At 39.5% G+C, this 23,423-nt stretch overlaps 1 protein-coding gene across 2 annotated transcripts in view; it reads left to right on the top strand.

Moving 5' to 3' along the window:
• SPIDR (scaffold protein involved in DNA repair) overlaps positions 1–23,423 on the top strand; it is a 334,647-nt gene that overhangs the window by 22,591 nt on the left and 288,633 nt on the right. For both annotated transcript variants that reach the window (XM_082601006.1, XM_082601005.1), the window contains exons 2-5: positions 2,133–2,288; positions 2,939–3,005; positions 7,958–8,137; positions 10,646–10,803. In XM_082601006.1, the coding sequence (XP_082457132.1) occupies positions 2,133–2,288; positions 2,939–3,005; positions 7,958–8,137; positions 10,646–10,803 (561 nt within the window). The remainder of the gene's footprint in view (positions 1–2,132; positions 2,289–2,938; positions 3,006–7,957; positions 8,138–10,645; positions 10,804–23,423) is intronic.

The following is a 23,423-nucleotide window of genomic DNA, read 5'->3' as shown; positions in this document are numbered from 1 at the left end:
TCTGGGATAGTTCCTCAGACTTTCTTTGTGTTTCTTGACCTTGCCATTGTTGAGGTGTATAGGCCAGTTATTGTGGGCTTGTCTGATATTTTCTCTGTTTAGATTTAGGGTATGCATTTTTGGTAGTAATACTGTGGAGGTTGTCTTGTATTCTGGTTGTTGCCTCATATTAAGAAGCATTTGATGCTGGTTTACATCAACATTCATGACTTGATTAAGATGGTGTCTGACAGGTTTCTCCACTGTAAAGTTACTGTTTTTACCTTTGGAATTAATAAGTAATTTTGGGGGAGTCATTTTGTGATCATGTATATATCCTCTTCATCCTCAAACTTTTACCCACTAGTTTTAGCATTCATTGATAATTTTCTAAATCCGTCATTTATTTATTTGTTTATATCAATGTAGACTTACAGTCTTATTTTATTCAGTAGGTTATAATCCTTTACTGTCATTATTTATTTGATGCTGGAATGCCCCACATTTGGCCAGTGAGAGCCCCTTCATTCAGGCTCATGTGTCCTTTTTACATGTTCTCATTATTCCTTGGGCACGTTCTCACTCTCTGGCTCAAGATATTTCAGGCTCATTTTGTCCTTCCCTGTCCCATCCCTGGTATCACCCACTTGGTTAAAGAGCTGACCTGGGCTGATTTAATGTATTAAAGAGGTATTCTGGAGTTAAAAAAAAAAATGTGTGTGTGTGTGTGTGTGTGTGTGTGGACTCTGAGTAGGCCAAATGATATTTTCCAATTTCTTTACTGTTCTAGATAACTAAGTGAGCTTTCTCAGAGCTGTCAGATAACTGAATCCTGACAGGTGTATGTGGAGGTTAGCACCTTCTTGAGAAAAGATGCCTCTTCCTCTTGCAGTCCTGCCCCACCATAGGAATTTCTGCATGAGAAGGAACATGCTTAGACCTGTTAAGTATTAAAATACCATCTATGTTATGGCTGGATTTATTTTTATGAATTTGTTCCCTTCTTCCTAGTTAAGAAAGTTTTAATGGTATATTTTAATCTTAATTTATTTTTTTAAAGTACAGTGGCATTGGATAAGGGATTTTATTTCTGATTAGGTGGTCAGCTCATAGTAGTTGACCTGAATTTGATTCCCAATACAAATCTAAAATTTTCCTTAAAATAAAATGCAAATTAAAAAACTTATAAAGTGAGTATTTGTCTGTCATAGACATTTAAAAAAACAAAACAAAATAGCTTGAGGAAAGAAGTCAGTGTTGTCACTGTTGCTGGATATAAACTCCTTGGCTCCTTTGGGTCTTCTAGGGTGGAGCCCTTGCCCTTTCCATTTCTGGTGCATTCTCAGGCTGCCTGCTCCCCTTCCTGGCGAACACCAGATGTCTGTGCTCAGTCCTCCTTTGCTCCCTTGCTTCTCTCAGGTTCTTTCCTCTCAGATATGATACCATGCAGAACTTTGGAGTATTCATTGTTTGTCCTCACACGCTTGTATTTTGGAGTTTGTTGTCTAGTTGTGTTGTCCACATGCTTTTGGTTTTGCTATCTCGTGACTCTTTCTGTGGCGGTTCAGAGACGTTTAAAAACTCTGCCAGTCCTCTGTCGCCTTCTCACTTCCAGGATGACCAAGAAAAGAAGGAACAATGGTCATGCCTAAAAGGGCCACAGACATGTGCAGCCTGTTCGCTGCACAACTGTTCGCGATGTATGCCCAAGGACAAGGCTGTTAAGAAGTTCGTCATTCGGAACATCGTGGAGGCCGAAGCTCTCAGTGACATTTCTGAAGCCAGTGTTTTCGATGCGTGTGTGCTTCCCAGACTGTATGTGAAAGTACATAACTGCACGAGTTGTGCCACTCACTGCAAGGCAGTCAGGAGTCATTCCCAGAACGTCTGGAGGGACTAAACACCGTCACCTTGTTTTAGGTCTGGGCGCGCTGCCCCACAGCCTCCACCAAAGCCCATGTAAGGAGCTAAGTCCGTAAAGACTGAAGAAATACTGTTCTTTGAAAAGACAGTAACATGGAAATTATACTTAAAATAAAATAAAAACTGTGCTCTCACCGATGCCATTTCTGGGCTTCCACGGTGTTGTTACTGTATATTTAGTGAAGTTGACTTCACTGTTTTTTTTTTTCCTTTGAAAACAATTTCTACAGAGAAAAAGAAACTGGGATGTAGAATACCCATCCTTTCCAGGAGAGAGTCCACTGCAGTGCAGACGAGCAGGTCTCAGGACCGTGGGGGCAGAAGCTTCCCTCTCTGAAGCATGGCTCAGGTGTGGAGAAGGATTTCAGGAGACTCCTGAGACTCTGGTAAAGTCATAATATTTTTTTCCCTGAATGCTGAAGGACAAATCTTAGATTCCTGAGAGTTCGGGCCACTGTAATTATATTTCTTCAGAATTCCTTTCCTTATTTTCTTTCAAAACACTGCAATTGGTGTGTTACTTTTTTCTCCTCATCCTTGAATTCCTTAAAAATTGTGGCATAGCAGTATTCACCTTTTTCTGTCATGCAGAACCTTTGTACTTCTTTGTAAGTGAAGGATATGTACTGAAAATGTTCTCAGAAGATGAAACTGTTGAACATCCTGCTCTTTAAAAGAAGTATATTTATGAAATGCTTATATATTTAGAAACTAATGACAGTGAGATATTCTGGCTAATTTTGGTTTATGTGTCAACTATGAAGTACTCACCATAAGAAGGAGTGCTCACCACTACAGGTTAGACAGCTCAAGGTTGGATAGCTCTCTGTTTAGATTCTGGAAAAATACAAAAATGCACTATAAGTATTTGCTTTGGGAATACTTGTTGGTAAATAAAGGAAAACAGAGGAATATGTTAAAGGGGTGTAGTATAAATTCTTGAATATTTTATGTAATATTGTTGGTTTTTAGCCCTTGTCACATAAACTACTACATCATCACTAATTATATTATTGTTATCATTATCTGCCTGCAGTCATTAACAGCTGAAAAGAAGACTACTACAGAAAAACACCTTGAATTATCCTCTGGACCCAAGACAGGTAATCTTTTGTTGATTTCTTGGCAGAAAAGGTATAAGGGTAATATATCCTCCTTTGATTTATTTGCTTTCTTTTAAAAAGATGTTTACATAGTTTGGGTGGACTACATATTCATGGTTAAGAAAACACCCAAACAATGTAAAAAGGTATTTTTTTGAAAAAATCTCTCATCTTTGTCACCATCCACCCCATTTTTTCTGTGTCGTGTAGGTAATTATTAAAATTTTTTGTCTCTTTCCTGGGTTCACTGTTATCAACAGAGCCCAGTAGGTAAGCTCAGGTTCATAGCTGCAGGGTTTTAAAAAGAATCTGATTTAGGAAATAAAATCATGATCTATGATATAAGGACTATACTCCTTAGTCAATGAAATTCTTACTTGGCAAATTAGTTAGGGAAGGCTTTCAGTTACAAATAGTAGGAAGTTGTATTGGAGTGTTTGAAGAGATGGGTTGAATTTATCCCCTGCAACAAGAAGGCCAGGGGGCCAGACTCATTTTGAGTTCTGCCTTAGTGTAGGGTTTGTTTTTGCAGTTGTGAGGTAGAAGCTGAATTGTCCAGGCTCAATTCTCAGGAAAAGTATAGGCTTGGAGGATTTTCTCCAAATGAACTTTTCCTCTGACAAGGAGTACTCTCCCTAGGACCTCTACCTTTGGCCAGAACCTGTTACATAGGGTCACCTCCACTAAAGAGACAACAGTGAAATTGAGGATTTTAAAACATGTGTGTTGCTGCTCAAAGAAAATTGGGATTTTGTTAGTAAGGAAGAAGAGGGAGTGGATATCAGGGAGGCCACTGGTTCTGCTGCTATACTCTGTTACCCTCTGGGCAGGAAGGGTGAGGGCTTGAGACTTCAGGGATCTCATCTGACCCTGAAGTGGCCTGACTGTATCTTGACTGTGGGGTCTTGAGATCGCAAGCTAAACATGCTGAGCCTCAGTTTCTGCATCTGGAAAATAAGCCTAAGAATTGTGTATCTCATTGCGTTATTGTGAGTTTAAAAAAAAAAAACAAAACCCTAGTTCAAAGGTTTACACTTAGTAGGTGCTTAATGGCACCAATTGCTGTTATGTTTGATGGCAAAGAAAGCTATGTGAGAGCCTGCTCAGAGTCCTGCGGAGTGGGGAAGCTTACTGTGAATAAGAGACTAAACACTTTAAGCTATATTATTCACTAACATTTAAGGGGGTTCTTTTTATGCAATTGAAGAATAAAATTCCCCTCATTTTTTTGATTCATAAAATGCTGTATTATAAAATACCATAGTCTTCTGATGGCACTACAGAATTTAATTTTTAATATTATTAGTGCTGAATGTTGTGATTTTCAAAGATCAATTTAATTCTGATTTCTAAACTGTCATAATGTATGGAAAGAATAGTATAGTTGATCCTTGAATGACTGACATGGGGGGCTGGGGCGCTGACCCTCCACACAGTCAAAAATACGCCTGTAACTAACTTCAGAGTCAGCTCTCCTTATCCGCGGTTCTGCATCAGCGGATTCAACCTACTGCGGGCCGTGCCGTACCGTAGTACGTGTTTATCGAAAAAAATCTGTGCGTAAGTGGATCTGCGCACTTCAAACCTGTGTTGTTCAAGGGTCGACTAACTATTATTTTCTTTTACAAATGTGGCTTCTATCTTTTTTTGGAGACTTAAAATTGGTGTAGTCAAATTTAACTTGGGGAGAGAAAGAAATATTAAATAAGCTGCTACCTTGTATTTAATTTCAAAAGGATCTTTTGAGATGATTTCCCATGCCAATATATTCAACCTAAAACCTACTCTGCTGTGCTGTCTATTCTGTGGAATGATCAGTAGATTCTCATGGGCTGAAAGAGCTTGTATCCATGTATAATTAATTTATTTACAGCATAAGCAGGTTGTTAAGAACAGAAAGTATTGTTAATAATTTAACAGAAGCTTACAAATAGAAATGGATAGAAAAGGGGACTCAAGGCATTTCCTAGAACTGGTTCATTTTAAAAACAGTAACTTCTAACATATTAGTTTAAGACAGGCTATTAACAAAACTTCTAGGATGTGGAAGTAATATTTTTATGAGAGCTGGGAAGCAGAAGTGGGGGAACATACTTTTTGCAAAGTGTGCAAAAAAGGGGGAGACTCCATTTCCTTGTTTCCACATCTCTTGTTTCCTTACCTGTAAGGTACTGAGAACCAGAGAAGGAAGGGGGAGGAAATGGAGGAGAAGGGAAGGGGTGAGAGAAGTGAGCAAATGAATGTTGGCAGAGGATCTTGCCAGAAGGTTTGAGGGACGTGAAAGAAGATATAAACTTGAAATGAAAAGAGGCTGGAACCTTTGTAGTTAGTGATTTTCTTTAAAAGGCAGAACTTTAAAAAAGTGTATTTACCAAGCAAAATGAAACTATGTAATAAAAAGAAGATAGTGTTTATTTTTTTTCTTGAAATACCCTGCAAAATGTGTTCTCAAAATCTTTATTCGTTATGGAGTCAGAAACTCCTTGAGAAGCATTAGTAAATTTTTATGTATGTATTTATTTTATTATTAGTTTTAAAAGTGTCTAGTCAGGTCTTCTGCCCATTTTTAAAAAAAATCTTTATTTTTTAATTATTATATCTCTTTTTGGCTGCATCAGGTCTTAGTTGTGGCACGTGGGCTCTTCGTTGTGGCACGTGGCCTTCTCTGCAGTGTGGCGTGTGGGTTAGAGCCCGTGGTGTCTGTAGTTTGCGGCATGCAGGCTCTCTCATTGAGGTCCGCAAGCTCAGTGGTTGTGGCACGTGGGCTTAGTTGCCCCACGGCATGTGGGAATCTTAGTTCCCCAGCCAGGGATCAAACCTGCGTCCCCTGCATTGGAAGGCAGATTCTTTACCACTGGACCACCAGGGAAGTCCCGCATTAGTAAATTTTTAAATTATTATTTCTTGATGTGCTTTTCTCCCTGTTGGACCATAGATTTTTTTCAGGGCAGACCCTCTATTGCTCATCTTTATATCTTAGGTGGCTAGGGCTAGGATATGGCTAGGGCTGCCATAATAAAATGCTACAAACTGGGTGTTTTTTTGTTTGTTTGTTTGTTTGTTTGTTTTTTGCGGTACGCAGGCCTCTCACTGTTGTGGCGTCTCCCATTGCGGAGCACAGGCTCCGGACGCACAGGCTCAGCGGCCGTGGGTCACGGGCCCAGCCACTCCGCAGCATGTGGGATCTTCCCGGACCGGGGCACGAACCCATGTCCCCTGCATCGGCAGGCGGACTCTCAACCACTGCTCCACCAGGGAAGCCCAAAACTGGGTGTTTTTAACAACAAAAACTTCTTATCTTGCAGTTCTGGAGGCTAGAAGTCTGAAGTGAAGGTATTGGCAGGGTTGCTTCCTTCAGGATGTGCTCCAGGCTTTTTGCCTTGACTTGTAGGTGGCTGTCTTCTTCAAGTGTCTCTTTACTGTGTTTTCGCTCTCTGCATGTATGGTTCTGTGTTCAAATTTCTCCTTTTTACAAGGACAGGTGTCATATTGGATTAGGGCCCACACTAATGATATCACTTTAGACCCTTTCTCCAAATAAGGTCACATTCTTAGATGCTGGGGGTTAGAATTTTAACATATGAATGAGTTTTGGGGGGATACAATTCAGCCTATAACACCAAGTCCTAGCATAGTGCCTAGCACACATTGGTCACCCAGAAATGTTTATAAATACATGGTAACTATTCTCATAGTCTGGCTGATGTTGTTCCTGGAATTTCATTGGAATGAGCCTTGATTTCAGGGGCCACCTCTTTTCAGCAAATAAAATGAGTTACTGAGTAATAAATTCCTGGTAGAGGTTAACTATATAAATTATACAGTTAGGTGCCTATAATTTATAGGTTTATGAATTCATTATATAATCTGAAAATAGTGATAACTTTGCTTCCTGTCTTAGACCATTCAGGCTGCTATTGTATATAAGAAAAATACTGTAGACTGGGTGGCTTATAAACAAAAGAAATTTATTTCTCACAGTTCTGGAGGCGGAAAGTCAGGACATTGATTTAGTGTCTGGCGAGGACTCGCTTCCTCGTTCATAGCACCTCCTTGCTGCATCCTCATAGGGTAGAAGAGGCTGGGGATCTCTCTGGGGCTTCTTTTGTAGGGCACTAATTCCATTCATGAGGGCTCCACCCTCATGACCTAATTACCCCCTAAAGGCCACACCTCTTAATACCATAACACTGGGATTTGGCTTCAATATGTGAGTTTTAGGGGAAACAAACATTCAGTCTGTAGCATTCTACTTTTTCCTTTTTGATTTACTTGTTCAGATGCATAATAATGAAAAAGATTGATAATGTCTTTGGCAAGTAAGTACACAGCTTAGTTTTATTAGCTCTTTAAATCAATATGGGTTCTTAGGTTATTGTGAATAGTTTATATTTAATTTTTTATTTTGAAGGATAGACAACTTTAGTAATTCTAGATGTTCATGGAACAACTATTATCTCAAAATAAGTTTCATTAATCAAAAAAGTTTGCTGGTAAGTATTTTAAGCAAACTGCTCTTACCAGGGCTCCTAGTATGGCAAAGGAAGCACACAGAAGCATTCCTATTACAGATAATTATTGGTGTGGTTTGTTTTGTGTTTTTGCTTTTCCTAATGGCTTGATGAAATATTCTATGAAGTTTTATAGTTTTGTAATTATTTGAAGGTTATTTTTGAGTTTTCATTTGTGCTCCAGTCATTTTCCTTGTCTTTTATGACTTTTCTCAATCAGTTTGACTTCTTTTTCTTCTTGTAATTTGGCTTTAATTCAAAGAATCTTAGCCAGGTTGCACATAGACCTTCAGTTCGGAAGATTTGAAGTAAGACATTGCTTTCACTATCATCAGAATTTTGTATATTTGTGACTTCAGCAAAGTAACATGTATAAAACCTCATTTTGATCAATAACCGTATCAATTGGCCATTTTTATATTTTCCCTTTTTCTTTTGCAGAACCTACCACATCTAAGAGTACCAGTGGGCTTACAGCTATAACATGGAGTTCCAGTGGAAGTGATCTGTCAGATGAAGATAAAACAATTTTTAAATCACAGAGAGAGAATGGACATGGTTCTAGAATAGGCAGGTTTTATAGCAGGAATATTTTCTCTCCAGAAGATGGGGCCAGTGAAGGTAAATTGATAATTTTGTAAGAAATTTAGTTTCTGTTATAGATTGGGTTTTAATAATGAAAGAAAGTTACACTCCTTTTCTAATATTGATACTTAGCATTTAAAAAAATATTACTGAGTCCCAGCCTCCCAGCCTTTTAGAAACATTTTCTCATAATATTTATCACAATAACTCTAAGAGATAAGTATTACCAGTATTATTTTTACAGTTAACAACTTAGGCTTGAACATGTTAGAACTGGTTGGATTCCACTTTGGGTCTCTTTGACCAAGCTAGTTCTCTAAAGTACAGGTACACAATAGAGATATTGCAGGTTTGGTTCCCAACCACCGCAATAAAGTGAACGTTGCAGCAAACCGAGTCACATGAATGTTTGGGTTCGCAGTGCACATACAAGTTATGTTTACGTACTACTGTAGTCTGGTAAGTGTGCAGCAGCATTATATCTAAAAAGAAATGTACGTACCCTAATTAAAAGATGCTTTATTGAAGGAAAAATGCTAACCGTCATCGGAGCCTTGATTCAGCAAGTCGTGTATTTTTGCTGGTGGAAGATCTCACTTCAGTGTTGATGGCTACTCACTGAAGGCGGCTGGGGTTGGTGTGGCAGTTTCTTGAAATGAGGCAACAATGAAGTTTGCTGCATCGATCAACTCTTTCTTTCATAAACGATTTCTCTGGAGCTTGCAATGCTGCTCGATAGCATTTTAGCCACAGGAGAACTTCTTTCCAAATTGAAGTCAGTCCTCTCAAACCTTGCTGCTGCTTTATCAACTAAGTTTTTGTAATGTTCTAAATCCTTTGTTGCCATTTCAACAGTCTTCACAGCCTCTTCACCAGGAGGAGATTCCATCTCAAGAAATCACTTGCTTTGGGCATGCCTAAGCAGCAGCTCCTCACTTGTTAAGAGTTTTATCCTGAGATTGCAGCAATTCAGTCACATCTTCAGGCTCCACTTCTAGTTCTACTTCTCTTGTCATTTTCACCACATCTGCAGTCCTTCCTCCACTGAAGTCTTGAACCCCTCAAAGTCATCCATGAGGGTCAGAATCCACTTCTTCCAAACTCCTGTTACTGTGGATATTTTGACCTCTTCCCATTGAATGAATCACAGATGTTCTTTTTTTTTTTTTTTTTTTTTTGGCGATACGTGGGCCTCTCACTGTTGGGGCCTCTCCTGTTGCGGAGCACAGGCTCCGGACGCGCAGGCTCAGCGGCCATGGCTTACGGGCCTAGCCGCTCCACGGCATGTGGGATCTTCCCAGACCAGGGCACGAACCTGTGTCCCCTGCATCGGCCGGTGGACTCTCAACCACTGTGCCACCAGGGAAGCCCCGCAGATGTTCTTAATGGCATCTAGAATGGAGAATCCTTTTCAGAAGGTTTTCAGGTGACTTTGCCCAGATCCATCAGAGGAATCACTGTCAATAGCAGCTATAGCCTTGCAAAATGAACTTCTTAAATAATAAGACTAGAAAGTTAAAATTATTCCTTGATCCATGGGCTGCAGAGTGGATGTTGTGTTAGCAGGCGTGAAAACAACATCCATTCCATTGTACAACATCTTCATCAGAGCTGTTGGGTGACCAGGTGCATTGTCAATGAATATTAATATTTTGAGAGGAATCATTTTTTCTGAGGAGTAGGTCTCAACAGTGGGTTTAAAATATTCAGTAAACTATGTTGTAAATAGATGTGCTGTCATCCAGACTTTGTTGTTCTGTTTACAGAGCACAGGCAGAGTAGATTTAGCATATTCTTAAGCGCTCTAGGATTTTCAGAATGGTCGATGCGCATTGGATCTACTTCAAGTCACCAGCTGTTTTAGCCTGTAACAAGACAGTCAGTCTGTCCTTTGTAGCTTTGAAGCCAGGCATTGACTTCTCTTCAGCTATGAAAGTCCTAGATGGCATCTTCTTCTCGTAGAAGGCTGTTTCATCTGCACTGAAAATCTGTTGTTCATTGTAGCCACCATCATGAATTCTCTTTGCTAGCTCATCTGGATGACCTGGTGCAGCTTCTGCATCAGCACTCACTGCTTGACCTTGCACTTTGATGTCATGGAGATGACTTCCCTCCTTCAGCCTCATGAACCGACCTCTGCCAGCTTTAAAAGGTGCTGTCTTCTGCACCTTCCTCACCTGTATCAGCCTTCGTAGAATTGAGGAGAGTTAGGACCTTGCTCTGGATTAGGCTTTGGGTTAAGGGAATGTTGTTTCTGGTTTGATCTTCTATCCAGACCATTAAAACTTTCTCCATATCAACAATAATGCTGCAGAAACTCTAGAAGAATACAAAAACAACTAATAGAAGTAGTTACCTGAGAATTGGGGTAGGGGTAAGAGTTGGGAAAAATGGGATGTTTATAGATAAAGAGTAGGAGTATACTTTCTGCTGTCTTTTAATATATTTTAAAATTGTTGAACAACATGGATCATTTAAAACTGTTGAGGAAGAATAGATTTCAAACACATTAAAGATATTTAAAATTAAAATTGTATTTTTTAGATGATCTCCAGGTTATTGACTGGGAGATAGACAGTGACAGGGAAGATACATGTGATGAATTTGAAGACCGTGAGAGTGTGGTGGAAATATCTGACAGTGCTTCTTGTACAAGCAGTCGTTCTTTGACACCTCCAGAGACTCTACCTGAACTTCCTAAGGTAAGAATGAATTGTTTCCAACTTTCCATTCTGTTTATGGCATTTGTTAGTCACCGCCTTTGGTGTTTTGTTTGCAACTCTTTCCTCAGGGACTACCACTTTTGACTCTGTGGATTATTTTGTTTTTTACCTCCTTTTCTCTAAATAAAATGCTTGTAATGTGCTTTTTTAAAAAATATATATTTATTTTACTTTTGGCTGCCTTGGGTCTTAGTTGCGGCATGTGAGATCTTTTGTTGTGGCGCACCGGCTTCTCTCTGGTTGTGGCGTGCGGGCTCCAGAGTGCATGGGCTCTGTAGTTGTGGCGTGCAGGCTCACTAGTTGCGGCTCGCGGGCTTTAGTTGCCCCGCGGCATATGGGATCTTAGTTCCCTGACCAGGGATCAAACCCGTGTCCCCTGCATTGGAAGGCAGATTGTTAACCATTGGACCACCAGGGAAGTCCCTGTAATGTGCTTTTAAACATGGATAAATACTGAGAACTTCTCTCCTCACCCACTCTCACCTCTGCTACACATGGGGCTTTCCCATCCCTCTGTTCCCCCAGGACAGATGTCTCATGGTCTGGTTACATTAGATTCAGCATTATGCAATTCTGAATAATAATATTCATAACAAGACAACTGTTAATTGTGATTTTCCTTTCCAACTTTTCGTTTTTGTTGGAGTTAATCATTTGGGTTTTTGTTTGCCTAGTTTTACTTATCATGAATAAAACTCTTAATTTTACTTATCATGAATAAAACTCTAATTTTTCACCATTGTTCAGTTCTTCCATTAAGATTTTCAGACATAGCAGGCATTCTATTAGTTCTTTAAAAAAAGTTTAAAAAATATTTTATTGAAGTATAGTTGATTTACAGTGTTGTGTTAATTTCTGCTGTATAGCAAAGTGATTCAGTTATATGTATTCTTTTTCATGTTCTTTTCCATTATGGTTTATCACAAGATATTGAATAGAGTTCCCTGTGCTCTATAGTAGGACCTTGTTGTTTATCCATCCTATATGTAATAGTTTGCACCTGCTAATCCCAAACTCCCAATCCTTCCCTCCCCCACCCTCCCCCTTGGCAACCACAGGTCTGTCCTCTATGTTTGTGAGTCTGTTTCTGTTTTGTAGATATGTTCATTTGTGTCATAGTTTGGATTCCACCTATAAGTGGTACCATATGGTATTTGTCTTTGTGTGACTTACTTCACTTAGCATGATAATCTCTAGGTCCATCCATGTAGCTGCAAATGGCATCATTTCATTCTTTCTTATGGCTGAGTAGTATTCCATTGTAATTATATACCACATCTTCTTTATCCTTTCAGCATTCTATTCGTTTTGTTTTTATGGAGAACTGTTTCCCACAACCTCCTAGCCGCTCTGATTTCAACTCAGAGTCCTCTGTGCTTTGTGAATGTAGCCACCCTTGAGTCACCGTTCACAGTCTTTTTGGGGAATTCCCTTCACCTCGCTCCTGCATGGAGCAACTTTATCCTGGATTCCTCTTTCTCGGTTGTTACTCTCATTTTGATTGAGCACATCTTCCGGTAGCTTCCAAGAAAGGATTTATGGAAGATAATTTTTTGAGACTTGTCATGTCAGAAGATGCATTCATCACACTTTAATGTGTGATTGAAAATTTATATAGAATTTTAGGTTTGAAATTTTTTTTCTTTAGAATTTTGAAGGCATTGCTTCATTGTCTTCTAGTTCCAGAGTTGCTATCAAGAAGCCTGAAGCTCTTCTCACTCTTGATCTTTTAAGTTTTTCTTATTGCTTGTTTTAAACTGATTGATTGTGATATGCCTAGGTGTGGTTTTCTGCTTGGAGTTTGTCAAGCTTCTTGGATCTGTGGTTTGTCTGGGATCCCCAAGTTCACTTCTGGGTTCAGTGATTTGCTAGGAAGACACTCAGAACTTAGCATACAGTCATGCTCACAGCTATGATTTATTACAGTGAAAAGATACAAAAGTAAAATCAGCACTCTTCCAAGAGTCTTTTTCCAGTGGAGTCATACAGGGGATGTCTAACTGCTCCAGCAGTGAGTTTTGACAGTATATGTGCAGTGTTGTCTGCCGGGGGTGCTCATCGGTGACTCAGTGCCAACGGTTTTTATCAGGGGAGCTCTCTGCCTAACATGTGCCAGAATTTCAGTTTTCAGGACAGAAAACAGGTATTCAACATAAGCCATATTGTTTGCACAGTTTAGGCACAGGGAGATACCCTTATCATTTAGGGAATGATGGGAATCATCCTGAAATCTAAGTTCCCAGAGGTAGGCAAGGACCAACATTGTAAGCAGGGCTTTCTAGGGATACCTGTCTCAGGTCTGCTAAGTTAACTCTCCTCTTCACATAGGTTCAAAGGTTTCATCACATTTGGAGAGTTTTTTGCCTTTATTCAACACTTTTTTTTTCTGACTCCCTTTTCCTTTCCTTCTGTGACTCCAATTATATGTATATTAATTAGGCTCCTTGATGTCGTGTCATGTATTATCGACGTTGTGCTCATTTTTTCCCTTCTCTGTTTCATTTTGAGTGGTTTCTATTGCTATACCTTCAAGTTTGATAATCTTTTCTTCCTGTAGTGTCTAATCTGCTGTTAATACTATCCAGTGTATTTGTCAGCTCTAAAAGTTTGATATGTCATTTTATCTTGTCCATGTCTCTCCTTAACACGATCATACATTTGTCTGTGTTTTTTTTTTTTTTTTTTTTTTGCGGTACGTGGGCCTCTAAGTGTTGTGGCCTCTCCCGTTGCGGAGGACAGGCTCCAGACGCGCAGGCTCAGCAGCCATGGCTCATGGGCCCAGCCGCTCCGCGGCATGTGGGATCCTCCCAGACCGGGGCACGATCCCGTGTCCCCTGCATCGGCTGGCGGACTCTCAGCCACTGCGCCACCAGGGAAGCCCTTGTCTGTGTTTTGAATGTAAAGAGTATAATAGTTGTTTTAATGGCTTTTTCTGTAAATCTGTCATCTGTGTAATTTCTGTGTCTGTTTCTATTGATTGGTATTTGTTTTCATTATGGGTTGTATTTTTCTGCTTCTTTACATGCCCAGAAATTTTTGAGTAGATACCAAATATTTTGAATTCTATGTTGTTGGGTGCTGGATTTTTAAAAAATTTATTTTAATTTTGGCTTTCTTCTGTGGTGCAGTTACCTGGAAACAGTTTCATCCTTTTAGGTGTTGCTTTATGATTTATTAGGTGGGTCTGGGGAAGTACACAGTCTTATATCCCTCTACTGAAGCAAGATCTTCCTGAGGTCTGTGTAATTCTCTGAATTATGGGTTTTTTCCAGTCAGGTTAACAGTTACAGTTTCGTGACCCTGTGTGAATAGTGGGCACTGGTCTTCTAATACTTCCCAATGGTTCTTTAGCTGGTCTAGTGTAGCTTCTTCATATGCACATGCTGATCAGTGCTCTGCTGTATACTTGAGGGGGATGATTGGGGTTCTCTGTGCAACTCTGGCTTTTCTGGTGCTCTGTGCTGTGAACTCCAGCTACTTGTGTCTCCATGGACTCTCAGCTCTGTCTCTTAACTCAGGGAGCTCCCCAGGCTCCACCTCAGTTCTCCCTCCCTACTGTGTGGTTTGGAAATTCTCTCAAGAAAGTAAGCTGGGGCAATTATAGAGCTCAGTTCATTGTTTCCCGAAAGCTTTCAGGGGTTAGTGTTCTTCTTGCCTGATGTCCCATTCTTGAAAACCATTGTTTCAAGTATTTTGTCTCTTTTCTTTTTGTTTCTTTTTGGTTGTTTCAGGCAGGAGGATAAATCCATTCCCTGTTATTCCATCATGGCCATCAACCTGATCTTTCCAGGCAGTCCAGCACATGAAAAGATGCTCATCATCATTAGTCATTAGGGACATGCAAATCAAAACCATAATGAGATACTACAATATACCCATTAGTATGGCTGTTATCCATAAATGGGAAAAAAATGTTGAGGATGTGGAGAAATTGGAACCCTTGTGCACTACTGGTGGGAATGTAAAGTGATGCAGCCACTGTGGAAAACAGTTTGGTGGTTTCTCAAAAGTTAAGAATAGAATTACCATATGACTTAGTAATTTTGCTTCTGGACATATACCCAAAAGAATTGAAAGCAGGGACTCAGACACTTGTACATTGATGTTCATAGCAGCATTATTCACAATGGCCAAATGGTGGAAACAACCCAGATATCCATCAACAGATGAACGAATAAACAAAATGTGTGTGTATGTATATTGTCTACTAAAAAAATATTCACAGCATAAAAGTTGAGAGTTATATTTTATTCGGCAGGAGTTTTTAGGACTTCAAGCCTGGGAGGCAGCATGTCAGGTAACCCTTAGAGAACTGCTCCGAGGAGGCGAGGGGGGAGCCTGGTTATATTGGAGTTTTGCAACCAAGGGCAGGTGGTTAGAACGTCAAAAGATTATTTTTAATTAAAGAAAACTAGGTATCTCATGTTAAGGAATTTAACACTTTTCTATGTATGGGAAGATGAAAGAGTCTGGGCACGCTGAAATCGTTCCTTTGATGTATACCTCAGCTGTCTGGGGCCAGTATCCTGTGTTTTCATATCCTGAGTTCCCTCAGAGCTCACCACCTCACCATAGGCTGGTGGCTGCAATCACTGATGACTGTGACATCCTTTGTTTACTGATATTCAGTCAGTATTCCATTTCTCAACATGTATGTATATATATGTATATTTTTGTATATATATCTACATATATATATATGTATGTTACTGAACCAAACTTGGGTCCACTTGCCCACGTGTACTAAAGCCAATCTATTGACACTGGCTTGTGGTGAGGGAAAATACAGTGTTTATTGCATGGCGTCCCAACATGGGGCTGAGCAAGGAGAACAGGTGGCTCATGCTCAAAAGACCCAGACTCCCCAAAGGCTTTCGGGGAAAAGTTCTTAAAGACAGGGTGAGCGAGAGGGTTGCAGGGTGCCTGATCAGCTTGTGGACATTTTTCTGATTGGTTGGTGGTAAAGTAATCAGGAGTCACATCAACCTTCTGGTTCCATCCAGGCTGGGGCCTGTGTGCTTCTGGTCAGCATGCAGCTCACTTATTCCACCTGGTGGGGGTTTCAGTGTCAGCAGAACAGCTTAAGGACATGGCTCAGCATGTTATCTATAGCTGTTGTGGAAGAACTAAAGGCCCTTCACTTTGTTTAATGGCTAAACTATTATTATTTTATCTTGCTTGACTGTTTTGCTTTGTTTCTCTGTTATCTCACATCTCAAATTAAATTTGTTCTTTGGAACTTGGGGAAGTCCTAGGAGGCTAAAGCTTTCCTACAAACAAGAGGCAGGGTACTCAGCAGGGTCCTGCTCTGTTTCGCGTACAGCAGGCTATTATTCAGCATTCAAAAGGAATGAAATTTTGATACATGGTACAATGTGGATGCAACTTGAAAACATTAAGGTATGTAAATTTTTAAAAATTTTTTATTTTTTTCGCGGTACGTGGGCCTCTCACCTTTGCGGCTTCTCCCGTTGCGGAGCACAGGCTCTGGACGCACAGGCCCAGCGGCCATGGCTCACGGGCCCAGCCACTCCGCGGCATGTGGGTTCCTCCCGGACCAGGGCACGAACCCGTGTTCCCTGCATCGGCAGGCGGACTCCCAACCGCTGTGCCACCAGGGAAGCCCCATGTAAATTTTGTTCTTGGCTTGTTTTTAGGGGAAATATTCTGTCACTTAAGGATATACTTATCCTTTGAAAGCTGCTGTAAATAACCACTTCTGAAGGACTGTAATGCTGCATGGTAGAGATGCCGGGTGGTAAACTGAGAGTATTTACTAACTCAGCAAACTCTTGCATACAGGTTTTGTAGTGCTTGCAATTCAAGTTTATACCTTGTTAAAATTACAAATTACAGTATGACACATACTTTTCAGGGTTGCTCTTGAATAATAGAGTTGAGTTATAAGAAGTGAGTGGCAAGCCTCCATAGTTCTCCAAAATGTGAACAGTGTGTCTCTGGGTGGTAGGATTATTGGAGAAGTTTATTTTCTTTTTTGCTATATTTATTTCATAATTTAAAAACAACAAAAACACAACAGTCATTGGCTTTTCCCTCAAGGAAGACAGAGAATCAAATCACGTATAGTGAACATATACTGGGCCTTACATTGTACTAATTGCTTTATGTAAGGGTATTAGTCCCTTTGAGCTGCTGTAGCAAAAATACTACCGACTGGGTGGCTTAAGCAACAGAAATTTATTTCTGACAGTTTTGGAGGCTGGGAAGTTCCACCATCTAGGAGCCAGGAGATACGGTTTCTGTTGAGGATCCATAGCTGTCTTCTCACTGTGTCCTCAAATGATGGAGTGGGCGAGGGGTCTCCCTGGGGCCTTTTAATAAGGGCATTAATCCCATTCAAGAGGGCTACACCTAAAGGCTTCACTTCCAAATACCATCACATTGGGGATTAGGTTTCAACATGCAGTTTATAGCAGTACATTTTCCATTTGAGCCTTAAAACAGTCTTATGAAGTCAATGCTGTTATGCCCAATTTTCAGACAGGAAACTGTTAGAAAATTATGTGACTGTGACCAAGTTATGTAGTAAACAAGGCAGCTGTGAAACCTTGCAACAGAAGTATTCAGGTGTCGTTTGAATGCCTCAGAATCTACACAGATTGCTTTCTTTCTTTTTTTTTTTTTTTTTTTTTTTTTTTTTGTGGTACGCGGGCCTCTCACTGTTGTGGCCTCTCCCGTTGCGGAGCACAGGCTCTGGACGCGGAGGCCCAGCGGCCATGGCTCACGGGCCCAGCCGCTCTGCGGCATGTGGGATCCTCCCGGACCGGCGCACGAACCCGTGTCCCCTGCATCGGCAGGCAGACTCTCATCCACTGTGCCACCAGGGAAGCCCTAGATTGCTTTCTTATATTGGAAGAAGCTTGCACATGGGCAGAACTTTGAAAGATATGGTCATAGAAAAGAGAAGATCTTGGCTTACTTTGTATTTAAAAATTCAAGACTTCTCTGTAGTTTCTCATTAAGTACACTTGTCTTTATTAATAGTCATGTATGTTAAAAATATAACATACTACGTTGTCATTGAAAAGTGACTCAAAAAATGGATTTCTCCAAGCAGGCATTGGGAGGCATTCCTATTATAATGTGGGAATTGTGGTTTGCCTAATCATAGCAGTGTTCTCTATGACCTTAACTCCTGCCTCCTTTTCTTCCTTTTTTTCCTCATACAGGAACAAAGATTCAATTATTTTCCTTATTTTCTTCAAGCTGCTAACTCTTAAATCTTTTTCTAATGCCCTTGGTGTCCTGAATTCCTTGGGGGTTTCCAGCTGCCTGATGACATCTTTGTGTGGATGTCCTAAAGTTACTGCAAGTCTAAGAGCCTGAAGTCCTGTCCCTCTTCCTTTTAACCCAGGCTCATCCTTTTCATGCGTTTTTGGTCCTAGTTCATCATTTTTCTTTTTCACTGCCTGAATCTATTCATTATCAGGTCATGCAGATTTGGCCTCAAAACCACAGCATCCCCACCACTTCTGCCCTAAATTGGGCCCTTTCATCTGTTGTCCGTTTTGTTTCAGTTGCTTCATAACTGATTTCGTAGCTTATATCTTTTTGTTAGATTCATCTTAGTAAACATTATGACATTATCATTCACTTATTGAAACACTTTCCAATGGTACCCCATTGCCTGAAAGTCAAGGTCCGTGTAACTTGACCTTTACAGTTTAGCCTCAGGCCCTTAAAATGAATGAGGTGGAGTATATACTATATGATTGTCTTTATATAAAATTCTAAAAAGTGCAGATGATTCTATAGTGAGAAAGCAGGTCAGTGGTTTATTGGGAATGAGGGTGGAGGAGACGGATGGATTACAGTGGGACATGAGGAAAGTTCTGGGGGTGATGGAAATGTTTATCTTGATTATGGTAATATTTTCACAGGAGTGTACATATGTCAAAACATTGAATAAATATGTAGTTTAGTGTGCTTAAGTTTTATACTTCAATAAAATTGATAAAACATTTTGTAAAGTATAAGAAAGATGTAGGTCTATGTGCTTATGAAATAATATTCAAAATACTTTGTTAAATGACAAAAACAGGATATAGAATACTCGTGTAGGAAAATGGAAAGAATGTATGTTTATGTGGACTATCTCTGGATTGAGGAAACTTTTTTCTTGTTTGCTGTTTTGAATTGTGAACCATGTACATATATTGCTTGCATTAAAAAAAATTTTAAAGGACAGTTTACACTTCTGTCCAGAATATAGTGAGAACTTCTACAGAACAGTAAAGAAAAGATAAATAGCCCAATTGAAAATCAGGTGAAGCATAGGAAAGGGAAACCTGAATGACTAATGAGCATGTGAAAAGATGTTCAGTGTCACTAGTTGTATGAAAAGTGCAAATTAAAAATGAGATACTACATTTTCATCAGATTGCCAAAAAAAAAAAAAAGTCCGACAGTGCCTAATGTCAGGAGTGTGGATCAGTAGGAATAGTTGCTGTTGGAATGTAAATTGGTACAGCCATTTTGTAATTTGGTAAATTCTAGTAAAGCTGAAGATGTTCATATTTTATCACCCCACAATTTTGTCTTAGATAAATATCCTTAACTTTTTTCAAAATGTGGCTTATGACCCATCATTGGATGCTGTAATTGATTCAATGACTTAAAAATATAGTGGAATAAAATAGACTACATTAGAATGTATGACAGTAAGAGTATTTTTTGTGAAACTTTAGGTTCAGGTTTATTAGTATACATGTGTTGGATCACAATATGAATGTGTTTTACTGTGGTTCTTGACCAAAAAGTTTGAAAGCCACTGTTCAGAGAAATTTTCACATATGCCCGAAGAAGATATGTACAAGAATATATGTTCAAGGACATTTATTTTAGTATTGTTTATAAGAGAAAGAAACGTAGGAAAGTAACCTAATTTTCTGTGCACACATGCAAATTGTGGTACATTTGTATAGTGGAGAGCTGTGGCTACTTTTATGGTTAATGCTGAGGAAGTTAGCCAGCTTGCCGAAGGCTATGTGTAGTTTGATGCTACGTTACATGAAGTTTACAAACATGCAGAACAGTAGTACATACTGATAACGGGACAACCTTGGAGAAGAGGGAGGTTTTCGCTAGACCCATTTTTCAAGTCCTAAGGTAAGGTCACTTTGCACCATCATTCCCTACAGTGCAGCTATGGAAATGGGCTTGTACTGTACTTGTGTTTGTGCTGGGACCATGCTTCCCATGGGCTGGTCCCAGCCATTGACTGAATATGCCAGGGTTGTGACACAGTCGCACAGAACCGCTCGAGGGATGGCTTTGAATTGAAGACAGCATCAGCCAAGCTAAAATCTCCTACAGCTGCGCTGCAGTCAGAGACTCTTCTACCCTGTCCTCTTTCCTTCTCCTCCTCCTTTCATAGTTGTCAGACCTGCGTTGTGGTCTTAAAGTTCTCCTTGACTCCTGCTTTCTCCCTTTTGTCCTTCACAGGTGTTTCCTCCAATAAATCTCTTCTGTAGCTGTTGCTGTCTTGGCATCTACCTTTCAGGAGACTTTAACTCATATATCTGCATACCCTCTGCCCAGTATCTTACAGTCACATCAGCAGTTATTTCCTAATACTTCCCTATACTAATACCTAAAGCCATTCCCTTCTGTTCATTCAATATTTCAAGGAGGTCGGAAGAAGTAAAGTGTGACGTGCAGTTTTGGTAGACTTGCCTCTACTTAACGCTTGTTTGTCTTTGAATTTCTGTAGCAGCATGCCTTGAGAACATCTGGTGGTGAAGTGGGCCAGTGAGTCTAGGAAGGGGTGGCAGCCAATCAAGGCGTCAGTATCAACAAGTTACCATTGTGGGTAACTTAGTGCTGCTGGAAACCTCTGGAAGCATCAGAATTATCCCACCAGAGGGTCAGGGAAGCTGGGGTATTTATGTACAGATGCCTTCATTCCTTGGCTGAGGGCTGCTCCATGGTGGAGTTGGGAGATAGGAGTTTTTCCTAGTTTTTACAGACTACTGAACAGGTGGAAAAAATGGGTTCCAGCAGCCAGATGAAACCCTGATGCAAAGAAATGGGGGTGTTGGAAGTTGGAAATAGGGCCAGCATCACTGAAGACATAGGGGAGGAGTTGGGCATTGACAGGGTCAGCTACAGTGTTAAAATGAGCCATGCACATTGACTAACATGGAGGGGGAAGACATACCATAATTAGGAATTTTATAACTATTACTTTGCTCTTCAGAAACAAAACCTCCCTTATATAACTCATGAGGCTATTACTTTTGCCTCTCATGCATCCTTGTAGAAATGGAATATATGGGGGCGGGGAGGATACTTACTCTACAGAAGAACTGTATTTTAACTGAGTGGGAAGCCTTGATTGTAATTCAGGTCTATCTTGAATCCCTTTCCCTGGGCGGAGTGAGGGATGTTTTTGAACTAGGAAACATATGCCTGTAAGCTTGATTCCACCAGTTCTCTGGAATAGAGTTCTACTAGTCCTATGTAAAGGCGACTGAACTCATAACAACAGCAACAGCTAATATTGTGAGTGCTTCTGATGTGGGGCTCTCCTCTAAGTGCTTTGCTATATACATTAGCTTATTTAAACCTCACAATAACTCCGTGAGGTGGGAGCTATTATCATCCCTGTTTTCCAGATGAGGATTCTAAAGCACAGAGAGATTAAGTAATTTTCCTGTGGTTATAAGTGACTGAACCTAGATTCTAACTCAGGTACTCTGGCTTCAGAGCTGTGGTCCTGACATTGTTACAGTGTCAATTATAGTAGTAGCAATGATAACATTAATAACAATACAGTAACCCTGAGTTATTACTATATGCCAGGCACTTTGGTAAGTGCTGATCATGTTGTGTAGATGTAGTTATTAGCCCCATTTTACAGATGAGGGAATCGAGACATGGCCAGTAAATAGCAGAATGAGGTTCCAACTAATGTAGTCTGATCCCAAGTTCTCTTAATTACTTATGTTGTTTTTCTTGCAATATAGCATACTTACATAACTTGGAAGAAAAGCATGATGAAAATCAGTGACCATAACTTCTGTTTGTAATGTTGCCCTTTAGGACATTTGACAAATGTGGTTGATTACTGGTGTCACTTCCTATTGTTCAGTATTGCTGTCTGGGTTTTCAATTTATGTGTCTTCCAAGAACCATTCCTATAGAGGGCAGCAGAGAGGCAGCAGTGGGTTTTCTGTGTAATGCACATTTTTCAGGAAGTGTGAAGAAAATTGGATTTAGGTGAGCTTTGTTATGTAATTCTCTTGTACTTTATGTAGTGAGTCCTATGCAAATACAGGCTTGCAGACTTCATAAATATCAGATAACCCGAGTGAGGTTTGGGTTTTTGTTGAAGATGCGCAGTAGAAGCTGGGTGGCTCAAACAAAATCTGAAAGCTGGAGTTTTAAGAGAAAGCAAATTTGTTTTCCAAATTTGAAATATGGATTCATTGTTATAAAACAGATGTTTTCTTTGTACTCTTAACATTAGGGGCAGAACAGATGATTCAGTGTCTCACAGAATATGGAATATGGAAAAGTTTTAACAAAATTAGAATAAGCAAAATTTTATATTCTTACATGGGAGGATATTTAGAAAGTGATCTGGCAAACTTCAAAAATATTTGTAAATTTAATGAGCATATTTGTAATTCTTTATTTTTTATTTGTTTATATTTGTATGAAAGTTTGAAAGTAATACATTTAATTTCACTTTAATCAGTTTTAATGATGAATTAGAATAAAATGATATGACTAAATATGTACTAATTGTTAATGTCTGAGAACTGTCCAATGTATACAACATGTATAGAGTTGAAAGAATTTAATTAATCAAGATCAAAAGCACACATTTCAGAAACCCTCTCTAAAATATAATTATGTTTGTATAAAAATGACAATTTAGTGCTTGTAAAGGGAAATATAGTTTTTAGTCATGATTTTGTTTGATTATATTTTAAAGATTTCATTGTAGAAACATTACACTTAAGAAACAAATTCATACTCCAGTGTGTTCTTGTGGTAAAAAAAGGAGGACCCTTAGGAGTTGTATTGAGGAGCAGGTATCATTTTTGTTGTTATTTAATATTACAATTTTATGTGCATATATCTATGATCTATCTGTTCATGATCTGATAACATTATAGCATATTTTGGCTTTTATTCTCTTTAAGAAAGTGAGTATGTGCCAATATCATTTGTAGCATCTGTTTCAGAACTTAACATCCTTATTTTTCCACATCTCCCTTCTTAATTGGCGAAACTTGAGCTTATGACATACCAGGACAGGAACTTTGTCATTTTTTTTTTTTTTTTTTTTTTTAACTATAAATCTTCCTCCTCTTTGGCTGTCACCCTGTCATCCCATTTCCCTTCATTTTCCTTTCATTGCCCAAATTCATCTGTTTTCTGGTATAAGAAGGAGCAGAATAGAAAAAGGACTGCTGTAGGAATTAATATTACACCTGTATAAATTAAAAAATAGTGAGTCATCATAGTGTGACTTTTATAGTCCTCTAGTTTTCTAATTAAAAAAAAAATCCTTCGGAGTTCCACTTTCAGTAATGACGGAGCAGCATGTGTCAGATTACTTTTCTTGC

The sequence above is a fragment of the Mesoplodon mirus genome (assembly GCF_964341445.2).
Source record: "Mesoplodon mirus genome assembly, chromosome: 16".
In the NCBI taxonomy this organism is placed as follows: Eukaryota; Metazoa; Chordata; class Mammalia; order Artiodactyla; family Ziphiidae; genus Mesoplodon; species Mesoplodon mirus.
Note: the sequence above shows the minus strand (reverse complement) of the source record. Positions and strands in the feature narration are given on the sequence as shown.